We start from the raw sequence: 27,543 nt of genomic DNA on the forward strand, positions 1-27,543 counted from the left end.
GCTCATTTTCTTTTACATTTTTCTCTAACTATTCACATCCCATTCGTAATTTTTTGCATCCCCGTTTCTGATTTATCATTCATCCATTCATTGAGATTTATCTTACAGATCAGTTTCATAATTTTACATAATACAGGAATAAACAATACAGTTCGTCTGCCCAGAGAATCAAGAAACCTGAAATCAGCTAATTACATTCTTTGTCCACATATTATCCCAAAGGTGAACTTGGTCTTTCCTTGGAGATGTTTCGCTTCTCATCCAAGAAGCTTCTTCAGTTCTGACTGAATGCTGGAGAATGGAAAGATTTATATTCCTTACAGTCATCTGGTCATTAGCGCTCCCTCTGGGAGTCATTGAGGCCACTTGGAGAGATAATCAGATAAACCTCCAAGTGGCCTCAACGATTCTCAGAAACAAGGCCAACGACCAATATAAGGAATATAAATCCGTTCTCCACCATTCGGCAGAACTGAAGAAGCTTCTTAGATGAGAAGCGAAACGTCTTCAATAAAAAAACAAAATCCAGTTGCCTCTTGAAGAAGAACCCTTGGGACAACCATGATCTGGATGACAGAAAATCTTCAAGTATATCCACTTCTTAATTTATATTATTATCATTATCTTATGTTTTTCACCCCTGAAAACGCATTAACTAAACACATTTAAATACTTGCAATCAAGGAAGGGACGGAGAATCATTTCAAACTCCTCAAACATCCTTAAAGGATGAGACAGAATTATTTCGTCAATTTCTCGCCCCCAAAAAATCAGATTAGGAACACAAGTTGAAATAGGGAAGAAAATGGTAAGTGAGCACTTTTCTACCCTACATGAGTTCAAATCACCAGGACCGGATGGATTACACCCCAGTTATTCATGAAGGAACTGGCAGATGAGATCTCAGAACCACTGAACGATATCTTTCAGAGATCCTGGAGCACCGGGGAACTGCCAGAGGACTGGAAAAGAGCTGATGTGGTTCCCATCTTCAAAAAAGGGAAAAAAACAGATCCAGGAAACCACAGACCTATCAGCCTGACCTCAATACCAGGAAAGATTCTGGAAAAGATAATCAAGCAACGAATTAGCAAACACCTAGAAGCAAACAAAGAAATAGCCAAAAGCAAACATGGGTTTGTCAAAAACAGATCATGCCAGACTAATCTTATTGCATTCTTTGACAAAGTGGCAAAATCAGTGGACCAGAGGAATGCCGTCGATATAGTTTACTTGGACTTCAGTAAGGCATTTGATAAGGTAGACCATAACCTACTACTGGATAAAGTAGAAGAATGTGGGTTGGACAGCATCACCACCAGATGGATTCATAACTGGCTGACCAACTGCACTCAACGTGTAGTCCTCAATGGAACTGCATCTACATGGAGGGATGTATGCAGTGGAGGACCCCAAGGCTCTGTTTTAGGCCCAGGACTCCTCAACATCTTCATCAATGATTTGGATGAGGGAATAAATGGGGAACTCATCAAATTTGCAGATGACACCAAGCTGGCAGGAATAGCCAACACTCCAGAAGACAGGCTCAAGATACAGAAGGATCTTGAAAAACTTGAACATTGGGCACTAATACAACGAAATTCAATGGTGAAAAGAGTAAGGTTCTACATTTAGGCAACAAAAATGAAATGCACAGGTACAGTATAGATGGTACCTTGCTCAATAGTAGTAACTGCGAGAGGGATCTTGGAGTCCTAGTGGACAACCATTTAAATAGGAGCCAGCCGTGTGCAGCAGCTGCCAAAAAAGCCAACACAGTTCTAGGCTGCATAAACAGAGGGAGAGAATCAAGATCATGTGAAGGGTTAATACCACTTTATAAGGCCTTGGTAAGGCCACCCTTGGAATACGGCATTCAGTTTTGGTCGCCACGATGTAGAAAAGATGTGGAGACTCTAGAAAGAGGGCAGAGAAGAGCAACAAAGAGGATTAGGGGACTGGAGGCTGAAACATATGAAGAACGGTTGCAGGAACTGGGTATGTCTAGTTTAATGAAAAGAAGGACTACGGGAGGCATGATAGCAGTGCTCCAACATCTCAGGGGTTGCCACACAGAAGAGGGAGTCAAACTATTCTCCAAAGCACAATAAATCAGGACAAGAAGCAATGGGTGGAAACTAATCAAAGAGAGAAGCAACTTAGAACTGAGGAGAAACTTCCTGACAGTTAGAACAATTAACCAGTGGAACAACTTGCCTCCAGATGTTGTGAATGCCCCAACACTGGGAGCTTTTAAGAAGATGTTGGATAGCCATTTGTCTGGAACGGTATAAGGTTTCCTGCCTAGGCAAAGTCCAAGCTCCCTTCCAACTCTGCTATTGTATTGTGTTGTCTTCTGTTGCCTACAGGACTGGTAGAACCAGTTGTGGGACCATTTGTCCGCCCGGAACATCAACATGTGATCCTTATTGTTCTATTACGCAATGAAGTTTCTATCCCAGGTTCTTAATCTCTACTCAGGGAAACATTTCAGTGGGTGGTTTCTACTTTACATGCTTGCACAAGCCTATAACGACATTTTGGCCTTTTATTCCTTTTTGGCTCTTTTGACGTAGATCAGAGGTGATGCAAGGAGGAATTTCAAAAGTATAGCAAAGTCTCTTACTTTCACCAAAGTGACTTCTAATTTCTGTCTTCTGAAGATTTCCGCAGAGCAAAGGAAGGTGAGATGGGTGAGGAGGAAACTTCCCCACCCCCACCCAATAACCCTTCCTGGCCCATGTACAATAAACTCTTTATTATTTCCCTCTTGTCTTCTGCCCTTTAACTTCTGAGAATGCAGCATCATTGCAACTTCCAAGTTTATTTTCCCAGTAGGTTTCACATTTAATGTCCAAATCTCACTTTACGTCTGCTTTCATCCACAAAAGCACGCACTCTGTATTCTTGCTGCCTAATCTTAATTCCTTTTAGACCATCCAAGCCCCGTATTTTATTCAGCAATACTTCCAAAGTTATAATAAACAATAGTGGGGACAAAGGACAGCCCTGTCTTGTACCTTTTCCAATTTGAAAAGAGTCTGTTAAACTTCCATTGACTATGATTTGAGCTGTTTGCTGTTGGTATATTGCTTTAATTGACTGTAAAAAAACTGTCTCCTATCTGCATTTTTTGCAATATCTCCAACAGAAATTGCCAATTAACTCGATCAAAGGCTTTCTCAGCATCCAAAAATATGAATGCGGCAGGAATTTGATTGTTCTTTCCCAAGTATTCTAATGCATTAATAACTAATCTAACATTACTTTTCATTTGTCTCCCTTGTATAAAACCTGTTTGGTCAGCGTGTATCAATTGTTGAATAACCAGCATTAACCTGGCCCATGTACGATAAACTCTTTATTATTTCCCTCTTGTCTTCTGCCCTTTAACTTCTGAGAATGCAGCATCATTGCAACTTCCAAGTTTATTTTCCCATAAAGCATAAACAGCACGTTATTATTATGGACGAATCTGGATTGGAGCCTCTGCACTACTCATTTTACATAGGTACAATACTAAAGCAGACGTAAAGTGAGATTCGGACATTAAGTGTGAAACCTACTGGGTCAGGCTGGACAGCCTCTTAGAGCCCCTTTACTTCTATATTAAAGCCACATAGCCAGAGTTGCAAAAGAACAGGAAGCCAGTGCCTAACCACAAGATGTCAAAATCTATGTCAAAAGTCCAAGATTCAATTAAAGTTCGTTAATGACACGTACTCCGTAAACAAAAGGAGAAGATCTTATAAGGCTTTCTCCTCAAGGTCTCCACTAAGAAATGTGTCAAGTGTTTCCGTGTTGCAATGCTTTTGAGAATGTATAAGAACGGGTGCTTCGCTAATTAAGGTTGTTCAGAACTAGCGATGCTAAGCCATGGGCTGGCTTTCTGAACCTGGCTGCCAAATAAACTTTTCCTGTATCCTGAGAAGTCTAACGCCTGTCATTTTCTGCAACATTATAGTGGTGGGTTCTGGATCCCGGTGCAACGAGGCCGGGGGGCCTACCACATGCACCATTGAAAGAGGAGTCAGGGGGGCCATCTATGTCAAAAGTGAACAGCCCTCTCTCAATTTGAGAGACCGCCTACTGCCAATTACCTCCACTAGACCGATACGATCGCATCGATTAGGCCTCCTCCGAATTCCATCTACTAGCCAGTGCAAACTGGCAACTACCCGGAGGAGAGCCTTCTCGGTGGCTGCTCCGACCCTCTGGAATGAACTCCCCGTGGAGATTCGGACCCTCACCACCCTTCAATCCTTCCGCGCCGCTTTGAAGATCTGGCTGTCCCGGGGTTAAGATTCCAACCCCACCCGAATTGTGTGACTGTTGTGCTCTCTTTTAATATGTTGTATTGTTTCCATATTGGAATACTGTTTGTCTTTCCCCCCCTCCCTTTTTGAATTGTGAGCTGCCCTGAGTCCCCCCCAGGGAAAAGGGCGGCATACAAATAAAGGAAATTCAAATTCAAATTCAACAGATATGACACCAACTATCTCCAATCTACAACACAGTCCTTTCAACAGTTCCAAGAAGGTTTCCACACCCATTTGCACCACTAAGGTGACTCTGAGGACCCAGGTAAACCTCCAGGTGACCTTAATGACCTCCTAAAAGAATGCAAAGGAACATAATCCCTTCCATTATTCCCCACCATCCAGTCAGAGCTGAAGAAGCTTCTTGGAAGAGAAGTGAAATGTCCAAAGAAAAAAAACAAGGGAATCTAGCAAAGTCTTTGAGAAGACCATGACCTGGAGGACTGAGAATCTCAAAGGGACATCCCATTAAACTGATTTATTGATTAAATCCTCCTATGAATGGGAATCTTCTAACGGGCAGCTCGGGCGTGGAGTCAGAGAAGAATCAATGGAATTCAAAGGGGATTGGACTTCAGCTCGCTTGTGGCTATGTAGGATTCCAGGTGAATTCCTCTTTTTGACTCCGCCTGATTTCTGCCACTCCTTGCCCTAACACCATCAATTAAATAATTCTGACTGGCTCTCCAGGAAGGGAGCCTTCTCTATCATTGTCCCCCACCCTTTGATACACCCTCCCCCTAAGAGATGAGGCGCGCGCGCGCACACACACACACACACACACACACACACACACACACACACACACATTCTCCTGGTCTGTCATAAGTGTCTCAAGACCCAATGGACAGTTGGTTCTCAGAGGGGAACATGGAGCTGGTAGCAATAGCAATAGCAGTAGACTTATATACCGCTTCATAGGCCTTTCAGGCCTCTCTAAGCGGTTTACAGAGAGTCAGCATATTGCCCCCAACAATCTGGGTCCTCATTTTACCCACCTCGGAAGGATGGAAGGCTGAGTCAACCCTGAGCCGGTGAGATTTGAACCGCTGACCTGCTGATCTAGCAGTAGCCTGCAGTGCTGCATTTAACCACTGCGCCACCTTGGCTCTTATAGGTTTAGGTTTCCATCCTAAAGACCCCACCAACTTTTAATTAGCTTTTAATGTTGAATTGAAACAATATCTGCCTCTTATCTAAACTTTACATAATTTTTCATATTTTTTACTTCACCCAGAGTCCCGCTGGGATGGAGACAGTGGTGGGTTGAAGCCGGTAACGCCTTGGTACGGGCTTACCGGATCCTGCCCGGAGCACCGGGTACCATAAGTCGTAAGTCAAGAACCGCTCGTAATTCATTCTCCATGTGTCCATGCAAAAACATTCAGAAGTGCTGTGTGTTGCAATGACCGATAGGAGTTAGCTGTGAGAAGCAGGGGTGAAATCAACTTACCTTCGCTACCGGTTCGCTAATGTGAGGCTAAAACATACGATGAACGGTTGCAGGAACTGGGTAGGTCTAGTTTAATGGAAAGAAGGACTAGGGGAGACAGGAGAGCAGTCTTCCAATATCTCAGGGGCTGCCCCAAAGAAGAGGGAGTCAAGCTATTCTCCAAGGCACCTGAACGCAGGACAAGGAGCAATGGGTGGGAACTCATCAAGGAGAGAAGCCACTTAGAACGGAGGAGAAATTTCCAGACAGTTAGAACAATTAACCAGTGGAACAGAAGTTGCCTCCAAAAGCTGTGGGTGCTCCATCAATGGAGGCTTTAAAGAAGAGACTGGAGACCCATTTGTCTGAAGTGGTGTGGTGTCTCCTGCCTAGGCAGGGGGTTGGACTTGAAGACCTCCAAGGTCCCTTCCAACTCTGGTATTGTATTGCATTGTATTGTACTTCCATGCAGGCACAGGGCCTTCCGTCCATGTGCAGAGTGTCAAAAGAGGGCTGTAAGGAGGTCCCGGTGGGTGGGCGGAGCCTCCTACCGCCACTCCCACCGATTCATCCCAACTGGATAGAACCGGCTGAATGGCACCACTCTTGGGAAGCAAAGCCCAGAATATTCTATGAAGACTGAACTCAGGAAAGTTATTGTCTGCTTCGTGCAGGAGTTGCCTCCCTTTTTCACACACCCCAACCCGAGGGAAGCTTGCAGGAACCCGCGGAAGTCAGTCTCTGATCCCACCGCTTAGCCCGGTTTCTCGCAGAAGTCGCAGTAGATTCCCCCGCTGAGATCGCTCACGGCGCCTTCCCTGACCAGCGTTTGGAGGAATTGCGTCTCCCGGGTGACGTTGTGCATGATTTGCCACTTCATGGCCATCATGCACAGGCTGTCGTAGTAATGCAGAGGTGCGTCGGGGTGACGCAGGTCGTAGCCAAACCCGGCTAAGCTCACTTCGTCGCATAAATGGGTAGCCAGAACCACGGCTAACATGCCCATCGTGGGTCTGTTCTAGAGGGGGAGCAGAGAAAGAGATTTATTCCTTTGGCAAGGACAGGCGCAGCACCCAAGGCTTCCATCCCACTTCACATGGCTTTCACAACCCCTCTCTAAGCGGTTTCCAGAGGTGTCATATTGCCCCCCAACAATCTGGGTCCTCATTTCACCCACCTCAGAAGGACGGAAGGCTGAGTCAACCTTCAGCTAGAATTCCTGACTGTGGGCTGATTCAGCATGCGATACTGTATTCTAACTATGGATGGATGGATGGATGGATGGATGGATGGATGGAAGGAAGGAAGGAAGGAAGGAAGGAAGGAAGGAAGGAAGGAAGGAAGGAAGGAGAAGGATCAAGATGGAAGGAAAGAGAAAGGGAAGGAAGAAGGAAGGAAGGAAGGAAGGAAGGAAAGAAAGAAAGAAGGAAAGAGAAGGAAGAATCAAGATGGAAGGAAAAGGAAGGAAGGAAGGAAGGAAGGAAGGAAGGAGGGAAAGGGAAGGAAGAATCAAGATGGAAGGAAAGGGAAGGAAGGAAGGAAGAAGGAAGGAAGGACGGAAAGAAAGAAAGAAGGAAGGAAGGAAGGAAGGAAGGAAGGAAGGAAGGAAAGAGAAGGCAGAATCAAGATGGAAGGAAAGGGAAGGAAGGAAGGAAGGAAGAAGGAAGGAAGGACGGAAAGAAGGAAGGAAAGGGAAGGAAGGAAGGAAGGAAGGAAGGAAAGAGAAGGAAGAATCAAAATGGAAGGAAAGGGAAGGAAGGAAGGAAGGAAGGAAGGAAGGAAGGAAGGAAGAAGGAAGGAAGGACGGAAAGAAGGAAGGAAGGAAGGAAGGAAGGAAGGAAGGAAGGAAGGAAAGAGAAGGCAGAATCAAGATGGAAGGAAAGGGAAGGAAGGAAGGAAGGAGGGAGGGAGGGAGGGAGGAATAGCAGTAGACTTATATACCGCTTCATAGGCCTTTCAGGCCTCTCTAAGCGGTTTACAGAGAGTCAGCATATTGCCCCCAACAATCTGGGTCCTCATTTTACCCACCTCGGAAGGATGGAAGGCTGAGTCAACCCTGAAGGAAGGAAAGAAGGAAGGAAGGAAGGAGGGAAAGGGAAGGAAGAATCAAGATGGAAGGAAAGGGAAGGAAGGAAGGAAGGAGGAAGGAAGGACGGAAAGAAAGAAAGAAAGAAAGAAAGAAAGAAAGAAAGAAGAAGGAAGGAAGGAAGGAAGGAAGGAAGGAAGGAAGGAAGGAAGGAAGGAAGGAAATAAATTGTTCTGGGCACAATTGTGGTCGTAAAGCGAGGACTACCTGTACACTGACCTGATCCCAAGAGAAGAGCCTGGCTTGAGGTTCTGAGTATTGCAGGATATCCAGCGCTGTCTCCTTCACGAGGATGGGGTTCAAAATCCGGAACTTCCTGGGACTAACGGGGATTTTCATCACCACCTTCTGCCAAAAGAACAAATGCATCCAGAGCGGCTGCACAACGACAACAACACACAAAGACACACAAATTACCACAAGGTTCCAAATCCAGCCTAACGTGAAGCAATTACTCCCATGAAGAATTTAATTACAGGTTAGTCCCTCAACGTATGGCCACAACTGAGCACAACATTTCTGTCGCTAAGTGAGACGTCGGTGAAGTGGATTTTGCTCTGTTTTATGACGTTTCTTCCCACGGTTTTTTAAGCGAATCACAGCACTTCTCAAGTTAGCAACCAGGTTGTTAAGGGAATCTGGCTTCCCCTTGTCTTAGGCTTGTCGTAAAAGGGGATCATGTGACCCAGGGCACTGCAACTGTCGTAAGTACATGCCAGTTGCCAAGCCTCTGAATTTTGATCACGTGACCACAGAAATGCTGAAATGCTCACATGAAAAACGGCCATGTTCCTTTTCTTCCAGTGCTGCTGTGACTATGGTTGGTCACTAACTGAACTCTTGTAAGTGGAGTTCTACAGGAGGGGAAAAAAATTAACACTCAGTAGTCTCACTTAGAGGCCACTACTCAGGTTAACTCAATCACTAAGTGACACGGTCACTAATCCAAACATCCCCAGGACCCTGCTGGAGTTATGCTGTTACTTCCCCTGGGGTCGTTAAGCAAGTCACGCAAGCCGTTAAGCAAGACATCATGGTGGGAACCAGGGCTGCAATTTTAACTCTGGCTCCTGAGAAGCTCGCTGGGAAGTGTGTCGCCATCATTATGTGACCGTGGGAAGCTGCATCAGTCACAAACTGAGGATTGTTCGCAAAGCTACTTTTCGGCGCCACCGTAACTTTAAGTAGTCACTAAACCTGGCCGTCACTAAGCGAAGCTTATTTGTAATCCCCAATTCTTTGCCAGGGGTGACTAGGTCCCCTAAAATGAAATGCCACCGCAAACGTTTTTCAAAATGGCTAAAGTTGGTATCTCCAGCCAGAGATGGAAAGAAGGACTAACTAACTAACTAACTAACTAACTAACTAACTAACTAACTAACTAACTAACTAACTAACTAACTAAGTAACTAACTAACTAACTAACTAACTAACTAACTAACTAACTGGAGCAGTCAAGTTAAAATGAGAGGGTGTTTTGAGGCATCTTCCCACCTCACCCACCCCACAGTGGAGGCACTGAATTAAGCAACCTGTTAGGCATATTTAAATGAGAAAGTGTTTCACAAAAATCAAATTAAAAATCAATATACAACAGGAGGAAAAAAATAACATAAAAAATTGGGAATTGTGTGCCTATGAATGCATACACGCCCTAAAGAGAAGTACAAATATGTTTTTTTTCTAAAACATCTGTACTCAGTAGGAATTCGGCACATTTCTTATGGTTATATTGGTTTCTGTTGGGTTGAGTTTTAGTTTATTTCTAATTTTTCACTGTAAACCACTTCAGAGTGGCTTGGCAGTTAATAGCAATAGCAATAGCAATAGCAGTTAGACTTATATACCGCTTCATAGGGCTTTCAGCCCTCTCTAAGCGGTTTACAAGAGTCAGCATATTGCCCCCAACAACAATCCGGGTCCTCATTTCACCCACCTCGGAAGGATGGAAGGCTGAGTCAACCCTGAGCCAGTGAGATTTGAACCGCTGAACTGCTGATCTAGCAGTAGCCTGCAGTGCTGCATTTAACCACTGCGCCACCACTGCGTTAAAGGGTGCCAGTGCATTTAATGCTAACAGCAACGTATTTAATAGTCACATCAATAGAACCTCCACTAGACCGATACGATCGCATAGACTAGGCCTCCTCCGAATTCCATCATCTAGCCAGTGTAGACTGGCAACTACCCGGAGGAGAGCCTTCTCGGTGGCTGCTCCGACCCTCTGGAACGAACTCCCCGTGGAGATTCGGACCCTCACCACCCTCCAGGCCTTCCGCAAAGCCCTTAAAACCTGGTTGTTCCGACAGGCCTGGGGTTAAACGATTCTAACCCCACTCGAATTGTATGACTGTTGTGTTCTTAAATGATGTAGTGTCTCCATGTTGTAAATTGTTTGTCCTTCCCACCCACCCACCCCCGTTTGAACTGTGAGCCGCCCTGAGTCCCCCCAGGGAAAAGGGTGGCATACAAATAAAGTGAAAATAAAATAAATAAATAAAATAAATAAATAAACCTATACAGTAATACTACATTAGGCATATTCCTTCCACCAAAGCCAACAATTTTAGTGAAAACTAAGAGCGGCCAGCTAGGGGGAGAAAATTCAAAATGGAAACTTGCTGTAGTAAACACGCAAACGGTACAATTCGGGTGTCGCCTATTTCACACAAATGCAATATTTAATATAATGACTTACTAATGATTCATTTTTCACCATCGCTTTTACCCACGCAAAATCAACACTTTTAAATAATACTGCCACGAACAAGCTATTTGGGAAATATTCATCTTGAGACCTAGGCGCTCCTTCAGGATAGGTCATCCGTATTGTGGTTCTGTTGCCGACATCATTTGTGTATCCCCGGACGGGTGCGTCGTTTAACCTGAAAACACAACATGCCCAATGCAGCTGAACATCGGAGCTTTGATACGTGGATCATATTGAAAAAATTGCACAGGCACACAGTTTGGGCACTCAAGTGTCTGAAAGGTTCGCTGTCACTGGTCTACGGTCTCCTGCCTTGAGTAGGGGGTTGGACTAGAAGACCTCCGAGGTCTCTTCTAACTCTCTCCTTTATTTGTCAGGCCTGCCGACCTCTTTTCTTTCGGGGTCTTTGGCCTGCCACACTTTCTATTATTCTACTAGGCATTTTCTATAGTGGGGAAATAGGAGGGGGGATTGTATGGAGTTAGATGCGATGTAGCCATAACAACATTCTTTCTAGAAAGCCAAGGTCATCTTTTGTCTCTGCACCTCTGCACCTGACCGGAACTGAGTTTGAGTTTTATTTCATTTGTATGCCGCCCTTTTCCCTAAGGGGACTCAGGGCGGCTCACAACTTAAAGAAGGGAAAGGGGGATACAGACAGTTTAACAACAACACAAAACAATACATAGTTAAAAAGCGCAATAATCATACCATTCGAAAGGGGGCGACGAATCTTTAGCCCCAGGCCTGTCGGAACAGCCAGGTTTTAAGGGCTATGCAGAAGGCCTGGAGGGTGGTGAGGGTACGAATCTCCACGGGGAGTTCGTTCCAAAGGGTCGGAGCAGCCACAGAGAAGGCCCTCCTCCGGGTAGTCGCCAGTCGACACTGGCCGGTGGATGGGATTCGGAGGAGGCCTAATCTGTGTGATCTAATCGGTCTAGTGGAGGTGATTGGCAGCAGGCGGTCTCTCAAGTACCCAGGTCCAATACCATGAAGGGCTTTATAAGTGACGACTAGCGCCTTGAAGCGTATCCGGAGACCAATAGGCAGCCAGTGCAGCTCGCGGAGGATAGGTGTTACGTGGGTGAACCGAGGTGCACCCACAATCGCTCGCGTGGCTGCATTCTGGACAAGCTGAAGTCGCCGAATACTCTTCAAGGGCTGCCCCATGTAGAGCACGGATGGGTGGAAGCTGCCAGCGTGGCAGTGGGAGATGGGACCATGGGATGGACTGGTGGGTGTGGGGACAAGATCTTGAACTTTCAGCTGGGTTGGGAAAACTGGGAAGCCTTCAGATTCAGGTTTTCCCAGATGTGCCAACCTGGCTCTCTTCATCAATTGGAACTTTGAGCAATATTTTGCCTTGGACTCTGATTTACTTTTGGAGGCTATTTGGAGCCCTGACACTGTTAACAGACACTCTCTCCATTTGTGACCGTCGGCAAAAAACCGAAGACCTACCTTATGACAATGTCAAAGTGGTTCAGGGTGGAGCCCAGCTTCAACCCGTGTAACACGTTGCTGCTTCCCACAACGACGCACCGCTTACACTGCTTTGACCGCAGCTCCGCCGGTAGATCGTATTCGGGTAGAAGTTGGACCAAGTCTCGAATCTTCTCCAAAAGATCCCGAAACCCGAAAGGGGGCGGATATTTAAAGAGATCGGATTGAGCGTCGATCTCTTTCGTTACAAAGGGAAACAGATCTGGGTTGTATTTGTGTGGAAACAACTCATTCAACTTGGTCTTCGCAAAAGATGGGCGGCACTCGACTTGCAGAATCCCCTGCGCGTATTTCTGAGCTCTCTAGAACGGCAAAACATACCAGCCGCTTATGAATATTTTTTGTATGTGTGTGATAAGAATGTGCGGTGGACACAACCCAGTGAGGTTCCACGCAATTCTTTTCATCCATTCTGCTTTGATGTCCAATCTTGAATGCAATTTTTGGGTATATAATTTTATTTGTAATTTTTCCTTTAACCTCTGTAAGTGCTTAGTGAAGAGTGTATTATCTGGGTCAATATATTTTGCATCCGCTTCTGATAGTGATATTTCATTTCATTTCATTTATTTCATTTGTATGCCGCCCTTTTCCCCGAGGGGGACTCAGGGCGGCTCACAACTTGAGTAAGGGAAAGGGGATACAGACAGTTTGACACCAACACAAAACAATACATAATTTAAAAAGCGCAACAATCATACCATTCGAGATAGGGGCAACGGTTGTTTAGCCCCAGGCCTGTCGGAACAGCCAGGTTTTAAGGGCTTTGCGGAAGGCCTGGAGGGTGGTGAGGGTTCGAATCTCCACGGGGAGTTCGTTCCAGAGGGTCGGAGCAGCCACAGAGAAGGCTCTCCTCCGGGTAGTCGCCAGTCGACACTGGATGGAATTCGGAGGAGGCCTAATCTGTGGGATCTAATGGGTCTGTGGGAGGTAATTGGCAGCAGGCGGTCTCTCAAGTACCCAGGTCCGATACCATGAAGGGCTTTATAAGTGACAACTAGCGCCTTGAAGCGTATCCGGAGACCAATAGGCAGCCAGTGCAGCTCGCGGAGGATAGGTGTTACGTGGGTGAACCGAGGTACACCCACGATCGCTCGCGCGGCTGCATTCTGGACAAGCTGAAGTCGCCGAATGCTCTTCAAGGGCTGCCCCATTTAGATATACATAATCATACTTTTTCAACTTCTAACCTTTGTCTATACATAGTAATCGTAATTGTGTTCTATTTATGTTTCGGTACACATAATATTATTTTCCCCATTTCTACTTTCTACGTCACTTTTCTAACACTTATTGGGATGACCACCATGTTCAAAGAGTATTCTATGTCTATCCATCATCTCTTGCCCTTTTTAGAATTTCAATTCTTATTAATTTTTTGGTGAATCTGTCCTGCTTCGCCTCTGGTATCTTGTAACTCCTTTTGTCATTTTTTGCTGTTGGGCCTATAAAGTACCCATCCTCAATTCCCTCATCATTTAAAAAGAACCTTTATTCTCTTTTCTATTTTGAATTAACGCAATGAATGTACGTCTTCTCCACACACACCTCTTCCAAAAAATAAACCTTCCGTAAAAATAAAACCTTGGGATTCTCCAGAATTACACTCCTGCTTATTGATTCAAAAATTCTTTACTTTTGAGTGCCAACATATATTTTTTTTAAAGGCAACATTTTATAAAGCAATTCCTCTAATTGGAATTTGGCAAGGGCAGAGAAGGAAATTTGAGGATATTTCAACCAACAGTAAATAAAAGGTTTAAGTCGTTTATCTCTTTTCAGAAAGACAAATGAAGCAAAAATAATAATTCCAAAAGAAAACAAACTTAAAAGGGAAAAAGAGATATCTAAGGATTTCATACGACCATATACAGTATACCACTCATGAATATTAGCTGAGTAATTTGGTTTTGCTTATCTCCAGATGGGCTTATCTGCAGGAACATGCAGTAATACTTTTTTAAAAACATCCACATATCTCCTACACATTTACTCACTGATATGCCATCCACTGATAAGATTCCCCCTCAAACTGTTAACCAAAATACCATGAAAAATGAGAAATGACTACATATGTTTGTTCTCATAGAAATCGCTAGCACATATAGGTAGTCCTGAACCTTTGACTACAATTGGGCAGAAAATGTATGTTGCTAAGAAGGACGATTGTTAAGAGGAGGAGGAGGAGGAGGAGGAGGAGGAAAGGAAGGAAAGAAGAGAGAGAAACAAAGAGAGACAAATAAAGAAAGAGAAAAGGAGGGAGGGAGGAAGGGAGAGAGAGCAAGAGAAACAAAGAGAGACAAATAAAGAAAGAAGAAGGAAGGAAGGAAGGGAGAGAGAGAGAGCGAGAGAAACAAAGAGAGACAAATAAAGAAAGAGAAAGGAAGGAAGGAAGGGAGAGAGAGAGAGAGGGAGAGAAACAAAGAGAGACAAATAAAGAAAGAGAAAGGAAGGAAGGGAGAGAGAGAGAGAGAGAGAAACAAAGAGAGACAAATAAAGAAAGAGAAAGGAAGGAAGGGAGAGAGAGAGAGAGAGAGAAACAAAGAGAGACAAATAAAGAAAGAGAAAAGGAGGGAGGGAGGAAGGGAGAGAGAGCAAGAGAAACAAAGAGAGACAAATAAAGAAAGAGGAAGGAAGGAAGGAAGGGAGAGAGAGAGAGCGAGAGAAACAAAGAGAGACAAATAAAGAAAGAGGAAGGAAGGAAGGAAGGGAGAGAGAGAGAGAGGGAGAGAAACAAAGAGAGACAAATAAAGAAAGAGAAAGGAAGGAAGGAAGGGAGAGAGAGAGAGAGAGAGAAACAAAGAGAGACAAATAAAGAAGGAGAAAGGAAGGAAGGAAGAGAGAGAGAGAAACAAAGAGAGACAAATAAAGAAAGAGAAAAGGAGGGAGGGAGGAAGGGAGAGAGAGCAAGAAAAACAAAGAGAAACAAATAAAGAAGGAGAAAGGAAGGAAGGAAGAGAGAGAGAGAAACAAAGAGAGACAAATAAAGAAAGAGAAAAGGAGGGAGGGAGGAAGGGAGAGAGAGCAAGAAAAACAAAGAGAAACAAATAAAGAAAGAGAAAGGAAGGAAGGAAGGGAGAGAGAGAGAGGGAGAGAAACTAAGAGAGACAAATAAAGAAAGAGAAAGGAAGGAAGGAAGGAAGAAAGGAAGGAAGGAAGGAAAGAAAGAAGGGAGCGAGGGAGAGAAAAACAAAGAGAGACAAATAAAGAAAGAGAAAGGAAGGAAGGAAGAGAGAGAGAGAGAGAGAGAAACAAAGAGAGACAAATAAAGAAAGAGAAAAGGAGGGAGGGAGGAAGGGAGAGAGAGCAAGAGAAACAAAGGGAGACAAATAAAGAAAGAGGAAGGAAGGAAGAAAGGGAGAGAGAGAGAGGGAGAGAAACAAAGAGAGACAAATAAAGAAAGAGAAAGAAAGGAAGGAAGGAAGGAAGGAAGGGAGTGAGGGAGAGAAAAACAAAGAGAGACAAATAAAGAAAGAGAAAGGGATGGAGGTTGGGAGGTTTCATAAGCCCTTTCTGCCCCCCCCCCCCCGCTTACTACTATCCTGTCCCTCTTTATTAAAACAGTGAACTGACCTTGGCATGATCAGGGTTGACCTGGTGAATTCTTCTTGTTTCACATATCCTGGCATTGTACCTTGTCTTGACTAGGTAAATAAAGCAAACTGCAATCACAACTATCACGATACACCTAAAAGGGTGAAAAAAGACGAGGTGTTCGTGGATGTATCACATTCCAAAATCTGCCCCCTAAATGCGGGATGCAACCCCCCCCCCTCCGCTCCGTCCTGCATTTAGCCCAGCAGACTCAAAGGGAGTGGGATTAAAAATGCAGATGACATTTTGACATAAATGATGAATCCAACAAGAATATCTCAGACTAGATACTCCCCAAGGGATGCGGTCCCAGTCCATTCAAGCGGTTGGGAGCAGAGTCCCATCAATGAGACATGGGCCAATCACTAGGAGACTGGGAGTTCTAGCCCCGCCTTAGCCATGAAAGCCATCTGGGTGACTTTGGGCCAATCACCAGGTGACTGGGAGTTCTAGTCCCGCCTTAGCCATGAAAGCCATCTGGGGGACTTTGGGCCAATCACCAGGAGACTGGGAGTTCTAGTCCCGCCTTAGCCATGGAAGCCAGCTGGGGGACTTTGGGCCAATCACCAGGAGACTGGGAGTTCTAGTCCCCGCCTTAGCCATGGAAGCCAGCTGGGGGACTTTGGGCCAATCACCAGGAGACTGGGAGTTCTAGTCCCGCCTTAGCCATGGAAGCCAGCTGGGGGACTTTGGGCCAATCACCAGGAGACTGGGAGTTCTAGTCCCGCCTTAGCCATGAAAGCCAGCTGGGGGAGCTGGGGGACTTTGGGCCAATCACCAGGAGACTGGGAGTTCTAGTCCCACCTTAGCCATGAAAGCCAGCTGGGGGACTTTGGGCCAATCACCAGGAGACTGGGAATTCTAGTCCCACCTTAGCCATGAAAGCCAGCTGGGGGAGCTGGGGGACTTTGGGCCAATCACCAGGAGACTGGGAGTTCTAGTCCCGCCTTAGCCATGAAAGCCAGCTGGGGGACTTTGGGCCAATCACCAGGAGACTGGGAATTCTAGTCCCGCCTTATCCATGAAAGCCAGCTGGGGGACTTTGGGCCAATCACCAGGAGACTGGGAGTTCTAGTTCCACCTTAGCCATGAAAGCCAGCTGGGGGACTTTGGGCCAATCACCAGGAGACTGGGAATTCTAGTCCCGCCTTATCCATGAAAGCCAGCTGGGGGACTTTGGGCCAATCACCAGGAGACTGGGAGTTCTAGTCCCACCTTAGCCATGAAAGCCAGCTGGGGGACTTTGGGCCAATCACCAGGAGACTGGGAGTTCTAGTCCCGCCTTAGCCATGAAAGCCAGCTGGGGGACTTTGGGCCAATCACCAGGAGACTGGGAGTTCTAGTCCCGCCTTAGCCTTGAAAGCCAGCTGGGGGACTTTGGGCCAATCACCAGGAGACTGGGAGTTCTAGTCCCGCCTTAGCCATGAAAGCCAGCTGGGGGACTTTGGGCCAATCACCAGGAGACTGGGAGTTCTAGTCCCGCCTTAGCCATGAAAGCCAGGTGGGTGACTTTGGGCCAATCACCAGGAGACTGGGAGTTCTAGTCCCGCCTTAGCCATGAAAGCCAGGTGGGGTACTTTGGGCCAATCACCAGGAGACTGGGAGTTCTAGTCCCGCCTTGAAAGCCACGAAAGCCACCTGAGGGAATTTGGGTCAGGAGACTGGGAATTATAGTTTCCATCTTAGGCATGAAAAACCAACCGGATGACTTTGGGTCAATCACTGTCTCTCAGCCCAACCCACCTCACAGGGTTGTTGTTATGGGGAAAACAGGAGGAGGACTGGGTGCAGGTAGTTCTCGACTTGCAGCAGTTTGTTTAGTGACCGTTTGAAGTTACAACGGCACCGAAAAAAGTGACTTCATGGCAGCTTTTCACACTTGACTGTTGCCACATCCCGAAAGTCAGGTGATCAAAATCCAAACACTTGGCAACTGGCATGTACTTATGACGGTTGCAGTGTAACAGGGGGTCACGTGATTCCCCCTTTTACGACCTTCTGACATGCGAAGTCAATGGGGAAGTTGGACGCGCTTCAACAACCGTGCGACTAACTTAACAACTGCGGTAATTCGCTTAATAACCATGGCAAGGAAGGTCGCAAAACGGGGCAAAACTCACTTAATGTGTTTCTGATAAATTCTGGGCTCCATTGTGGCCTCCATTGTGAAAAGGGCTTATATTCTGGCCCTTTTTAACATTTTGGCTCAAGCCCGGTTCTATAACCACTTATAGCCACTTCAGCTGACTTTTATCTGCAGTTCAGCGGTTCTAATCTCACCGGCTCAGGGTTGACTCAGCCTTCCATCCTTCCGAGGTGGGTGAAATGAGGACCCGGATTGTTGTTGGGGGCAATATGCTGACTCTTGTAAACCGCTTAGAGAAGGCTATAAAAACACTATGGAGTGGTATATAAATCTAAGTGCTATTGCCCTTCCTTCCTTCCTTCCTTCCCTCCTTCCTCCCTTCTTTCCTCCTTCCCTCAGCCTTCCATCCTTCCGAGGTGGGTAAAATGAGGACCCGGATTGTTGTTGGGGGCAAATATGCTGACTCTGTAAACCGCTTAGAGAGGGCTGAAAGCCCTAGGAAGCGGTATATAAGTCTAACTGCTATTGCTATTGCTATAAAAAACCAATAACTTTAAATCAGGTATTCAAAAGGGAAAGAGGGACTTACTTGAAAGAACTTTTCAAACACCCGGCTGGCCTTTTCATCTTCTTGCGTAACCAACATCGAACATGGTCCAGAAAAACTGCAGCTCCTTTCTGGGGGAAAAGCCGTTTCATCCCTCAGCATTGCTGGCAAAGAAACGAGAGTTTTCTGTTAAAATGATTTATATTTAGCATTTCCAGAGGGATCCCCGGCCCGGAGAATAAACGATGCAACACAGAGGCATTCATTAGTTCCCGACTTACAACCATTCGTTTAGCGACTCTCCGAGGTTGCAACAGGCACAGAAATAGGAGACTTAGGACTGTTTCAGCTTCCCCACGACCAAAGTTTCTGTTGCTAAACGAGAGATTTGTTAAGGGAGTCTTGCCCCCATTTTACGGCGTTTTCTTCACACAGTTGTTAAGGGAATCACTGCAGTTTTTGAATTCATTTCATTTATTGAATTTCTAGGCCGCCCAATCCCGAAGGACTCCGGGCGGCTTACAGAAATGAAAAATATTAAAAAAAGAATTAAAACAATAAGACACAACAAAATTAAAAAGAAGCACAACATGCACACAATCAAAGGGGGGGGCTGGACCTCAATCAAGAGGTCAACAATAGCAATAGCAATAGCAATAGCAGTTAGACTTATATACCGCTTCATAGGGCTTTCAGCCCTCTCTAAGCGGTTTACAGAGTCAGCATATCACCCCCAACAACAATCCGGGTCCTCATTTCACCCACCTCGGAAGGATGGAAGGCTGAGTCAACCTTGAGCCGGTGAGATTTGAACAGCTGAACTGCAGAACTGCAGTCAGCTGAAGTAGCCTGCAGTGCTGCATTTAACCACTGCGCTACCCAGGCCTGCCGGAAAAGCCAGGTTTTAATAGCTTTTACGGAAGGCCATGAGAGTGGGTAGGGCCCGGATCTCTGGGGGTAGCTCATTCCATAGGGCCGGAGCAGCAACAGGGAAGGCCCTACTCCGAGGCGTCGCCAGCCGGCATTGTCCCGCTGAAGGTAACACGGTTGTTAAGTGAATCTGGTTTCCCGCTTGCCTTTGCTTGTCAGAAGATCGCAAAGGGGGGGGTCTATGACCCCAGGACACTGCAAACGTTGTACGTACATGCCAGTTGCCAAGCCTTTTGAATTCTGATCACGTGATCGTAGGAAATGCCGCAACGGTTTAGGTGTGGAAAAACCGTCGTAACGCTACTTTCCCCAGGGTTGCTGTTAACTTTGGACAGTCACTAAATCAACTGTCGTAAGTCGAAGTAGTATCCTTAGAGTAAGCAGAACAGGGGTTTTTATTCAGCTTGCCCAATTCGCGAGATCTGAACACATCCTTAGCTCTCAAACTATTTAGGCTAAATTTCCCCAATCCAAGTCCTGAATTAAGGATCTTGTTGATCAGCGGTCCTGGATATAAGGAAAACTAATATAACTAATAGCGGGGAGGAACGAAGCAGCCTCAATGCACTAATTTTGCCACTTTGTCAAAGAATGCAATAAGATTAGTCTGGCATGACCTGTTTTTGACAAACCCACGTTGGCTTTTGGCAATTAGTTTGTTTGCTTCTAGGTGTTGGCTAATTCGTTGCTTCTGTGAAATGTGCAAAAACATACCAGTTTAAGAACTTAATTAACATAATTAACATAATTTCCTTATGTTGGAAATTGTTTGTCCTTCCCCCCCCCCCCTTTTGAACTGTGAGCCGCCCTGAGTCCCCCCCAGGGAAAAGGGCGGCATACAAATAAAGGGAAAATGAAAAATGAAAAAAAAAGTTACAGGCGTGAATTTGAAAACGTATGACTTGGAGAGAAGATTTTATAATATGTTTTAATGTCTCTGGTCTGATAAGAGTTTAATCCAGGTTGCATCTCTGCTGCTCTGTTCTGAAGAAGCTGACTTAACTTGAGATACACAGAGATGGGCTCATTTTGGTGTTAAATGTTTTTTGGGATTAAAAAATATATATGACTAGGATTTCTTTTTTTCTATCCGAATACAAAAAAAATCCGTTTCCTGCCCTGCGGTTTCTCAGCACGCTAGTAATCCACGTGATCAGTTTCTCCTTTTGTCCCTGTGGCTACAGAATAAATAGAACTCTGTTCTTGTCTGTTGCATAAAAGGCAGGGCAAAAAATATATATTTGAATTTCACCTTATTTTTCTGTGGAATCTATAGCGCAATCAAAGTTTCAAAGTTTAATAACATTTGTATGCCGCCCAATCCTGCAGGACTCCGGGTGGCTAACAATACAAATCAAAAATAGGAGAAAAGAAAAAGATAGATTTAAAAACACACCATGGACCCCTTTTCAAGTGGGGCTGGACCATATTTTGGGGTCAACAGCCCCAGGCCTGCTGGAACAACCAGGTTTTAGTGGCCTTACGGAAGGCCGGGAGAGTGGGAAGGGTCCAGATCTCTGCGGGGAGATCATTCCACAGGGCCGGGGCAGCTACAGAGAAAGACCTCCCCCAAATAGTCGCCAACCGGCATTGCCCGGTCGACGGTACCCGAAGGAGGCCCAATCTGTGAGATCTTATAGGTCGTTGGGAGGTACGTGGCAGGAGGCGGTCCCGTAGGTATCCAGGTCCTAAGCCACAATAACTGTCAGCTCCTCTCCATTAGTTAATTAGGAAAGAATGACCATGAGACTCCATGCGTAGAAATCAAATGTACTTTTACTAATTAATAGCAATAGCAATAGCAATAGCAGTAGACTTATATACCGCTTCATAGGCCTTTCAGGCCTCTCTAAGCGGTTTACAGAGAGTCAGCATATTGCCCCCAACAATCTGGGTCCTCATTTTACCCACCTCGGAAGGATGGAAGGCTGAGTCAACCCTGAGCCGGTGAGATTTGAACCGCTGACCTGTTGATCTAGCAGTAGCCTGCAGTGCTGCATTTTAACCACTGCGCCACCTTGGCTCTTAAAAATGGTTAAAGGCAATGCATAGCGAAGTCTGGTTAATTAGGCGCGAAAACAGTTGATATATAGAATAGCCCATTCCCCACCCCTTGGCATCACAGTCCCAGCCCAATCATAAGTCTTCCAAATGTCAGGTGCGAGATAACTTCAAAAGGCATCACGAAGATGGAATGTCCGTGCCGTTAGAGCTGGCGGGAAACACCCACGCATGCGTAGTCCGATCAATCGGTAGACTCCAGAAACTTCCACCAGCACAATGAGTAACCCCTCCCAAATACCATGCCCTCCCTCCCCGTTTCATGGCAGCTGAAGCGATAGCAAAGCAGAAGCTGACAATAACAGAATAACAGTGTCGGAAAGGGACCTTGGAGGTCTTCTAGTCCACCCACCCCCCGATCAAGGACGCCCTTGGCGGATTATGTCCCTTAAAATAAGGAATAACACGATTCTAAGTGAAACAAATCTTCTGTTTTACAGGCTGACTTACAACCTCAATCGAGCTCAACATTTCTTTTGTTAAGTGAAATAAGAGCCAAGGTGGCGCAGTGGTTAAATGCAGCACTGCAGGCTACTGCTAGATCAGCAGGTCAGCGGTTCAAATCTCACCGGCTCAGGGTTGACTCAGCCTTCCATCCTTCCGAGGTGGGTAAAATGAGGACCCAGATTGTTGGGGGCAATATGCTGACTCTCTGTAAACCGCTTAGAGAGGCCTAAAAGGCCTATGAAGCGGTATATAAGTCTACTGCTATTGCTATTGCTATAAACAATTTGCGAAGTGAGTTTTGCCCCGTTTTATTCCTCCCTCGGTTGTCTAGTTTTGTATTGAAACTTGACTTGATGCTCGTGAATCAACTAGGGCATTTTGAGGAAACCTTACAGAATTGTTAAGTGAATCACTGAAGTTGGCAACGCGGCTGAGCTGGCTAAAGCCTCACCGCAAGCTCTCGCCTGACTAGTTCAGCGGTAAATTTATTCTTTTCCTTTTGACGTTTCTTTTCTTTTTCAGGATGAGAGGTGAGGCTGGGCCCCTCTTGCCCCTCACCTGACTGCACGTCACTGTTTATGACGGTTGCAATGTTCCCGAGGTCACGCCAATCTCCTTTGGCGATTTTCTGAGAAGCAAATTCAAAGGGAGAGGGAGCCAGATTCGCTTAACGACCATGTTGCTAGCTTAAGAGCTGCAGCGATTCACTTAACAGCTGTGACAAAGGAGGTCATAAAACGGGACAAAATTCACTGAATGTCTTGCCTAGCCAGAGAAATTTTGGGCTCAGTTGCGGTCACAAGTTGAGGACTACCTGTAGAGTCTTCACCAGGCTTAGGCCAAAAACCTGTAACTTTGGTCACTAAATGAATCATTATAAGTTGAAGACAATCTGTAATTTAGCCATGGAACCTTATTATCTGAGATGGATGGGTGGTTAAGGAATAGGATGGATGGATGGATGGATGGATGGATGGATGGATGGATGGGACAGCCATTTGTCTGAAATGGTATATGGTCTCCTGCTTGAACACGGGTTGGACTAGAAGACCTCCAATGTCCCTTTCAACTCTGTTATTCTAAGATAAAAGATGAGCAGAAAATGTAGAGGAAGGAGGGAGGGAAGGAGGGAGGGAGAGAAAGAGAGAGAGAGAGAGATTCTAGAGCAAAGCTACTATACAAATACAACTAGGAAGGAGGGAGGGAAGGAGGGAGGGAAAGAGAGAGAGATAGATTCTAGAGCAAAGCTACTATATAAATACAACTAATAATGGTCTGAGGATCCTTTTATATTCTTAAAAATTAGGTGGTTAACCTAAATTATATAATTTCTAATGCAGTTAAGTATTTATATATATATATATATATATATATATATATATATATATATATATATATATATATATATATATATATATATATATATATATATATATATATATATATATATATATATATATATATATATATATCTGTATCTTCATATATAAAGGGGTGACAGGATAGCATCAGGGGTGGGGTTTTACCAGTTCGGACTGAGCTACATGTGGAAAGGGTGCTCCCAGTGAACCAGTTGTTAAACTGGTAGGATCCCACTTCTGGATAGCAGTGTTCCAATATCTCAGGGGTTGCTACAAAGATGCGGGGATCTTATCTTATTTGCTAAAGAACCCGAAGGCAGGACAGGAAAGCAACAGATGGAAAGCAATCAAGGAAGGGAAACAACCTAAAAATAAGAAGAAGAAGAAGAAGAAGAAACTCTTGACACTTAAACCAATTAGCCAATGGAACAACTTTCCTCCAGAAATTGTAAATGCTACAACAATGGATGTTTTTAACGAGAGATTCGACTGCCTCTTGTCTGAAATGGTACAAGGTCTCCCGCGCAAACGAAGAGTTGGACTAGAAGATCTCCAACGTCCCTCCCAACTCTTATTCTGTTAGTCAAATTCTCTACCCATTCAACGAGATAAAAGTTGTGCAGAAAATGTAAGAGGAAGAAGAGATGTGTGTGTGTGTGTGTGTGAATCCATATATATGGATTCTGGAGCAAAGCTGCTAAATAAATATAACTAATAATGATTCAACTCCATGTGGCAAACCCCTGTTAGTTTTACATCGCTTTCTAAAGTTAAGCACTTTTCTTTGTAATGGTTGCTTTTATTCAAACTCCCTCAGATTTGAATTCAGCTGTTGCCAATATTCCTACCACCTATTTTAAAGTAGCCAAAAAGAACCCAGTTCTGAGCCACAACAGACAAGGTAGATGACTGTTATCTCTCTCTCTCTCTCTCTCTCATAACATATATATATGTTTTTTATTTGTGCTGATAAATAAATGAAGGGAGACTAGTATAGATCTATTTCAAGCTATTTAGCTCTCATCAGCTAGCCATACCCTTACTGGGATTCGAACCTGGGCTATATTACATACTAGGCAGACTTCTTAGCCATTAGGCCACAGGCTCTTATCCGTTATCAGCGAAGCCAGGGTGAAAGGTATCTATTAGATTTTTACAACCCCTGGTAAGCCCCAATTATGGGAGGAAGCTAACTGCTTCCATCATCTGTCAATCGGCTCGTCACAAGAGTCCATCACGACAGAAACCCAATATTGGGTGTATGTATGTATATGTGTGTGTGTGTGTGTGTGTATACATACATACATACATACATACATACATACATACATACATACATACATACATACATACATACATACATATATATATATATATATATATATATATATATATATAAAGTCACAGCCCCCGGTATGCCCAAATATGGGAGGAAGGTCACACTTCCACTCTCTGTCTTTGGCTCGTCACAAGAGACCATCCAGACAGAAACCCAATATTTTTTACTGTTGCCTTTTTGTTATATTTGTTATATTTATGCTGATAAATAAATATATATATATATATATATAAACTGCTTCCCCCAAAATAAATTTAAACCTAGTTTACAACATTAGAATGAAGTTCATAAAAAGTAAGCGGAATTGAAAAACCAAATGCCCTTGCTATGCACAATTGCACATTTTGACTGAATCTATCACAAAAATAATAATAGTGGCACAGAAAATAATGCAGTGACGCACAAAGTGGCGTCCCAAGCATTTTGAAGTTATTATTGCAATTTCCGGGCGCCGTGGAAGAGTGATTAACGTCTTCAACAAAACCAAAATGACTCTGTGAAACTCTGAAGTTTCTATTCTGCATGTTTCTCTTGTTGTTGTGATAAACGGAAACTCAAAGTGCCCAAGGAGCTGCTGATTCAGCGCTACAGAGGAATTATTGAGTCTGTCATCTGCACCTCCATCACTGTCTGGTTTGGCTCTGCAACCCAACAAGACAGACGGAGACTTCAGAGGAGAATCAGGACTGCAGAAAAAACAATGGCTGCCAACCTGCCTTCCATTGAGGATCTGGACACTGCAGGAGTCAAAAAGAGGGCCAGGAAAATATCCACAGACCCCTCACATCCTGGACATGAATTGTTTCAACTCCTACCCTCAAAACGACGCTATAAGGCACTGCACACCAGAACAACTAGACACAAGGACACTTTTTCCCCTGAATGTCATCCCTCTGCTAAACGACTAATTCCCACAACACTGTCAAACTATTTACTAAGTCTGCACTATTAATCTTCTCACCTATTCCTTTCACTCATCTCCTCCCACTTATGACTGCATGGCTGTAACTTTGTTGCTTTTATCCCTAGGATTTATATTGACATTGATTGTTTTCTGAGTGCTTATTTGTACCCTATGACTATAATTAAGTAATGTACTTTATGATTCTTGACGAATGTATCTTGTCTTTTGATGTACACTGAGAGCTTAAGCACCAAAGACAAATTCCTTGTGTGTCCAATCACATTTGGCCTATAAATAATCCTGTTCTCTTCTATTCTATTCTGATTTGATTGCTTACTTGTATCCTATGGCTATCATTAAGTAATGTTCTTTATGATTCTTGACGAATGTATCTTGTCTTTTGATGTACACTGAGAGCTTAAGCACCAAAGACCAATTCCTTGTGTGTCCAGCCACACTTGGCCAATAAAGAATTCTATTCTATTCTAAATATATTCCATACTCATCGGCCACCTTGGGTCAAAATCAAGATTTCCTACAAATGAGTTTCTCAGAGACTCACAGGTCTCAAGCTGTCCGGTTCAATTAATTATTAAGCCCAAGGACTATTGTGGGGAAAGTACGGGGGGGGGGGGGAGAATGTGCGCTCCTAACACTGTTGCTACCGCAACTTCCAATTTGCCACAATCACTAATAAATAAAACGTTTCCACTTTTCTCCAGCTTCTCCCCAACTCAACTTTAAAATCCGTTTTTAAATTTCTGGATGACCAGGAAGGTTTCAGAGGGAGACAAGTTTGGGGTTTTGTTTTTAACCCAAGGGGCTAGAAAATTAAAATTCATTTAAAAATTTGTAATTAATCACTTAATTTTTCTAGCTCCTTGGGGGGAAATGTTCTCTTCCCTACAAAACATTCCTGACCACCCAGACAACCACGCTTCGCAAAAAGCCTCGCTCCCCCTCCCCCCCCCACCGTCCCAGACTTAGGATAAATTAAACCCATCAGGGATAAACCACAGCCCCCCCTCCCTAAGGACTACAAAGCCTACAGTCCCCAACCAACGCATCCCCGGAATCCCAGCCTTCTTCCAAAGCAGTGACAAGAGGGCAATGACTCCCCTCCCCCAAAGAACCACACACACACACACACATACACACACACCGAAAATGTTTTTGATATTTGCTAGTAAAAATGCAACATCCTCTTTTGCAACGCTTAGCAAAGGCGCACGGTGGGTTTTTGCACCGCGCAAGGCTTTTGCAGCCGGGGTGGGGTGGGGGGACCCCTCCCCAGGGTTCCCCACCCCGCAATTTTGCAAAACTGGCCCGGACGAGCCCCGCTGCAATTGCCCTCCGCCCCCCGCAGCGAAGCCACCTGCCCCAATCCAGAGCACGCGCAGCCTTCGCCAGCGCAGCGCAAGAGGGATCCGGGGCTCCCGAGCGAGATGCTCCACGCAGCGGACCTTTTGCCCCCTCCCCGGGAACCCCCCACCCCCACCCCCGCGAGCGCCTCTCCCTCCCGTTGCTTAGCGAGCGCCCCCCGCCCACCTGCCCATCAGTCCGCGGCGCCTGCGAGCTCATCGGTTCGGTGACGGTGCTCAGGAGAAGGCAGGCGAGCTGCACCGGCGGAGTTTGACGGACGGCTGGCTCTGGCCAATGGTCAGCTGAGAAAGGGGGCGGGACCGTCTGGATCCTAGACTTAGAAAGAGTTAGAGAAGCCCCACCCCCCGTTTCCTCTTCCTTCCATAAGGAAAGAGGAGGAGGAGGAGAGAGGCCGGTTGCTGGCTTGTTTTAAAGCGCCCGGCTGCAATGCCCAAGGTGGACGCTTGAGGGCGGCCGCGAGACACGGAGCCCGCCTTGCTCTTTAGCGCCCACTGGCGGCGCTCGGTTTGGTGTTTTTTTTCCCTTTTAAATACATTTTTCATTGAATAAACATTAAAAACATTGGAGCTGTCTGACTTTGTCATTTCCATACATATTTTAACACAACAAATACAATTTCTACTTGTCGTACATAGCTACATTAGACTTATCACAGTTCTTATCCTCCTTTATATATTTATCTCTGTATTATCCAGTTCCAGTTTTACGAGCCTCAAAATCTTCCTTTCTGACTCCTTTTCCTCATTTCCAACTGTGGGAAGTTATCATCCAGCCCTCTCCCAGAAAAATAAAATATCCTAGGAAATATTGAAAAGGCAGAATGTTTCTCTGGATGTGAAAA

At 45.0% G+C, this 27,543-nt stretch overlaps 1 protein-coding gene across 2 annotated transcripts; it reads right to left on the reverse strand.

Moving 5' to 3' along the window:
- Window positions 1-5,769: 5,769 nt before the first annotated feature.
- Window positions 5,770-26,973, reverse strand: ST3GAL5 (ST3 beta-galactoside alpha-2,3-sialyltransferase 5). Of its 2 annotated transcripts, none has more exons than XM_087726152.1 (7): window positions 26,868-26,973; window positions 18,320-18,441; window positions 15,624-15,738; window positions 12,009-12,352; window positions 10,536-10,722; window positions 8,057-8,215; window positions 5,770-6,764 (listed from the first exon to the last, which is right to left on the reverse strand). In XM_087726152.1, exons 2-7 carry the CDS (start codon window positions 18,427-18,429, stop codon window positions 6,486-6,488), a joined length of 1,194 nt encoding a protein of 397 aa, XP_087582278.1. In that variant the 5' UTR covers window positions 18,430-18,441; window positions 26,868-26,973; the 3' UTR covers window positions 5,770-6,485. The 2 variants fall into 2 exon arrangements, with proteins under 2 accessions (XP_087582278.1, XP_087582279.1); XM_087726153.1 differs by having other exon boundaries at window positions 5,770-6,769.
- Between the last annotated feature and the right edge of the window lie 570 nt (window positions 26,974-27,543).

Source organism: Thamnophis sirtalis, unplaced genomic scaffold, assembly GCF_051295495.1.
Source record: "Thamnophis sirtalis isolate CommonGarterSnake01/CBP01778 unplaced genomic scaffold, rThaSir2_p1.2 scaffold_12, whole genome shotgun sequence".
Taxonomy (NCBI): Eukaryota; Metazoa; Chordata; class Lepidosauria; order Squamata; family Natricidae; genus Thamnophis; species Thamnophis sirtalis.

Excerpts from the sequence above, each read along its gene's own strand:
- ST3GAL5 (XM_087726152.1), bottom strand. The coding sequence starts at position 18,429 with ATGAAACGGCTTTTCCCCCAGAAAGGAGCTGCAGTTTTTCTGGACCAT. Across the intron at positions 15,739-18,319 it reads TGTTTGAAAAGTTCTTTCAA|GTGTATCGTGATAGTTGTGA; the intron begins GTAAGTCCCTCT and ends TCACCCTTTTAG. Across the intron at positions 8,216-10,535 it reads TGGTGAAAAATGAATCATTA|CCGCTCTGGATGCATTTGTT; the intron begins GTAAGTCATTAT and ends GTCGTTGTGCAG.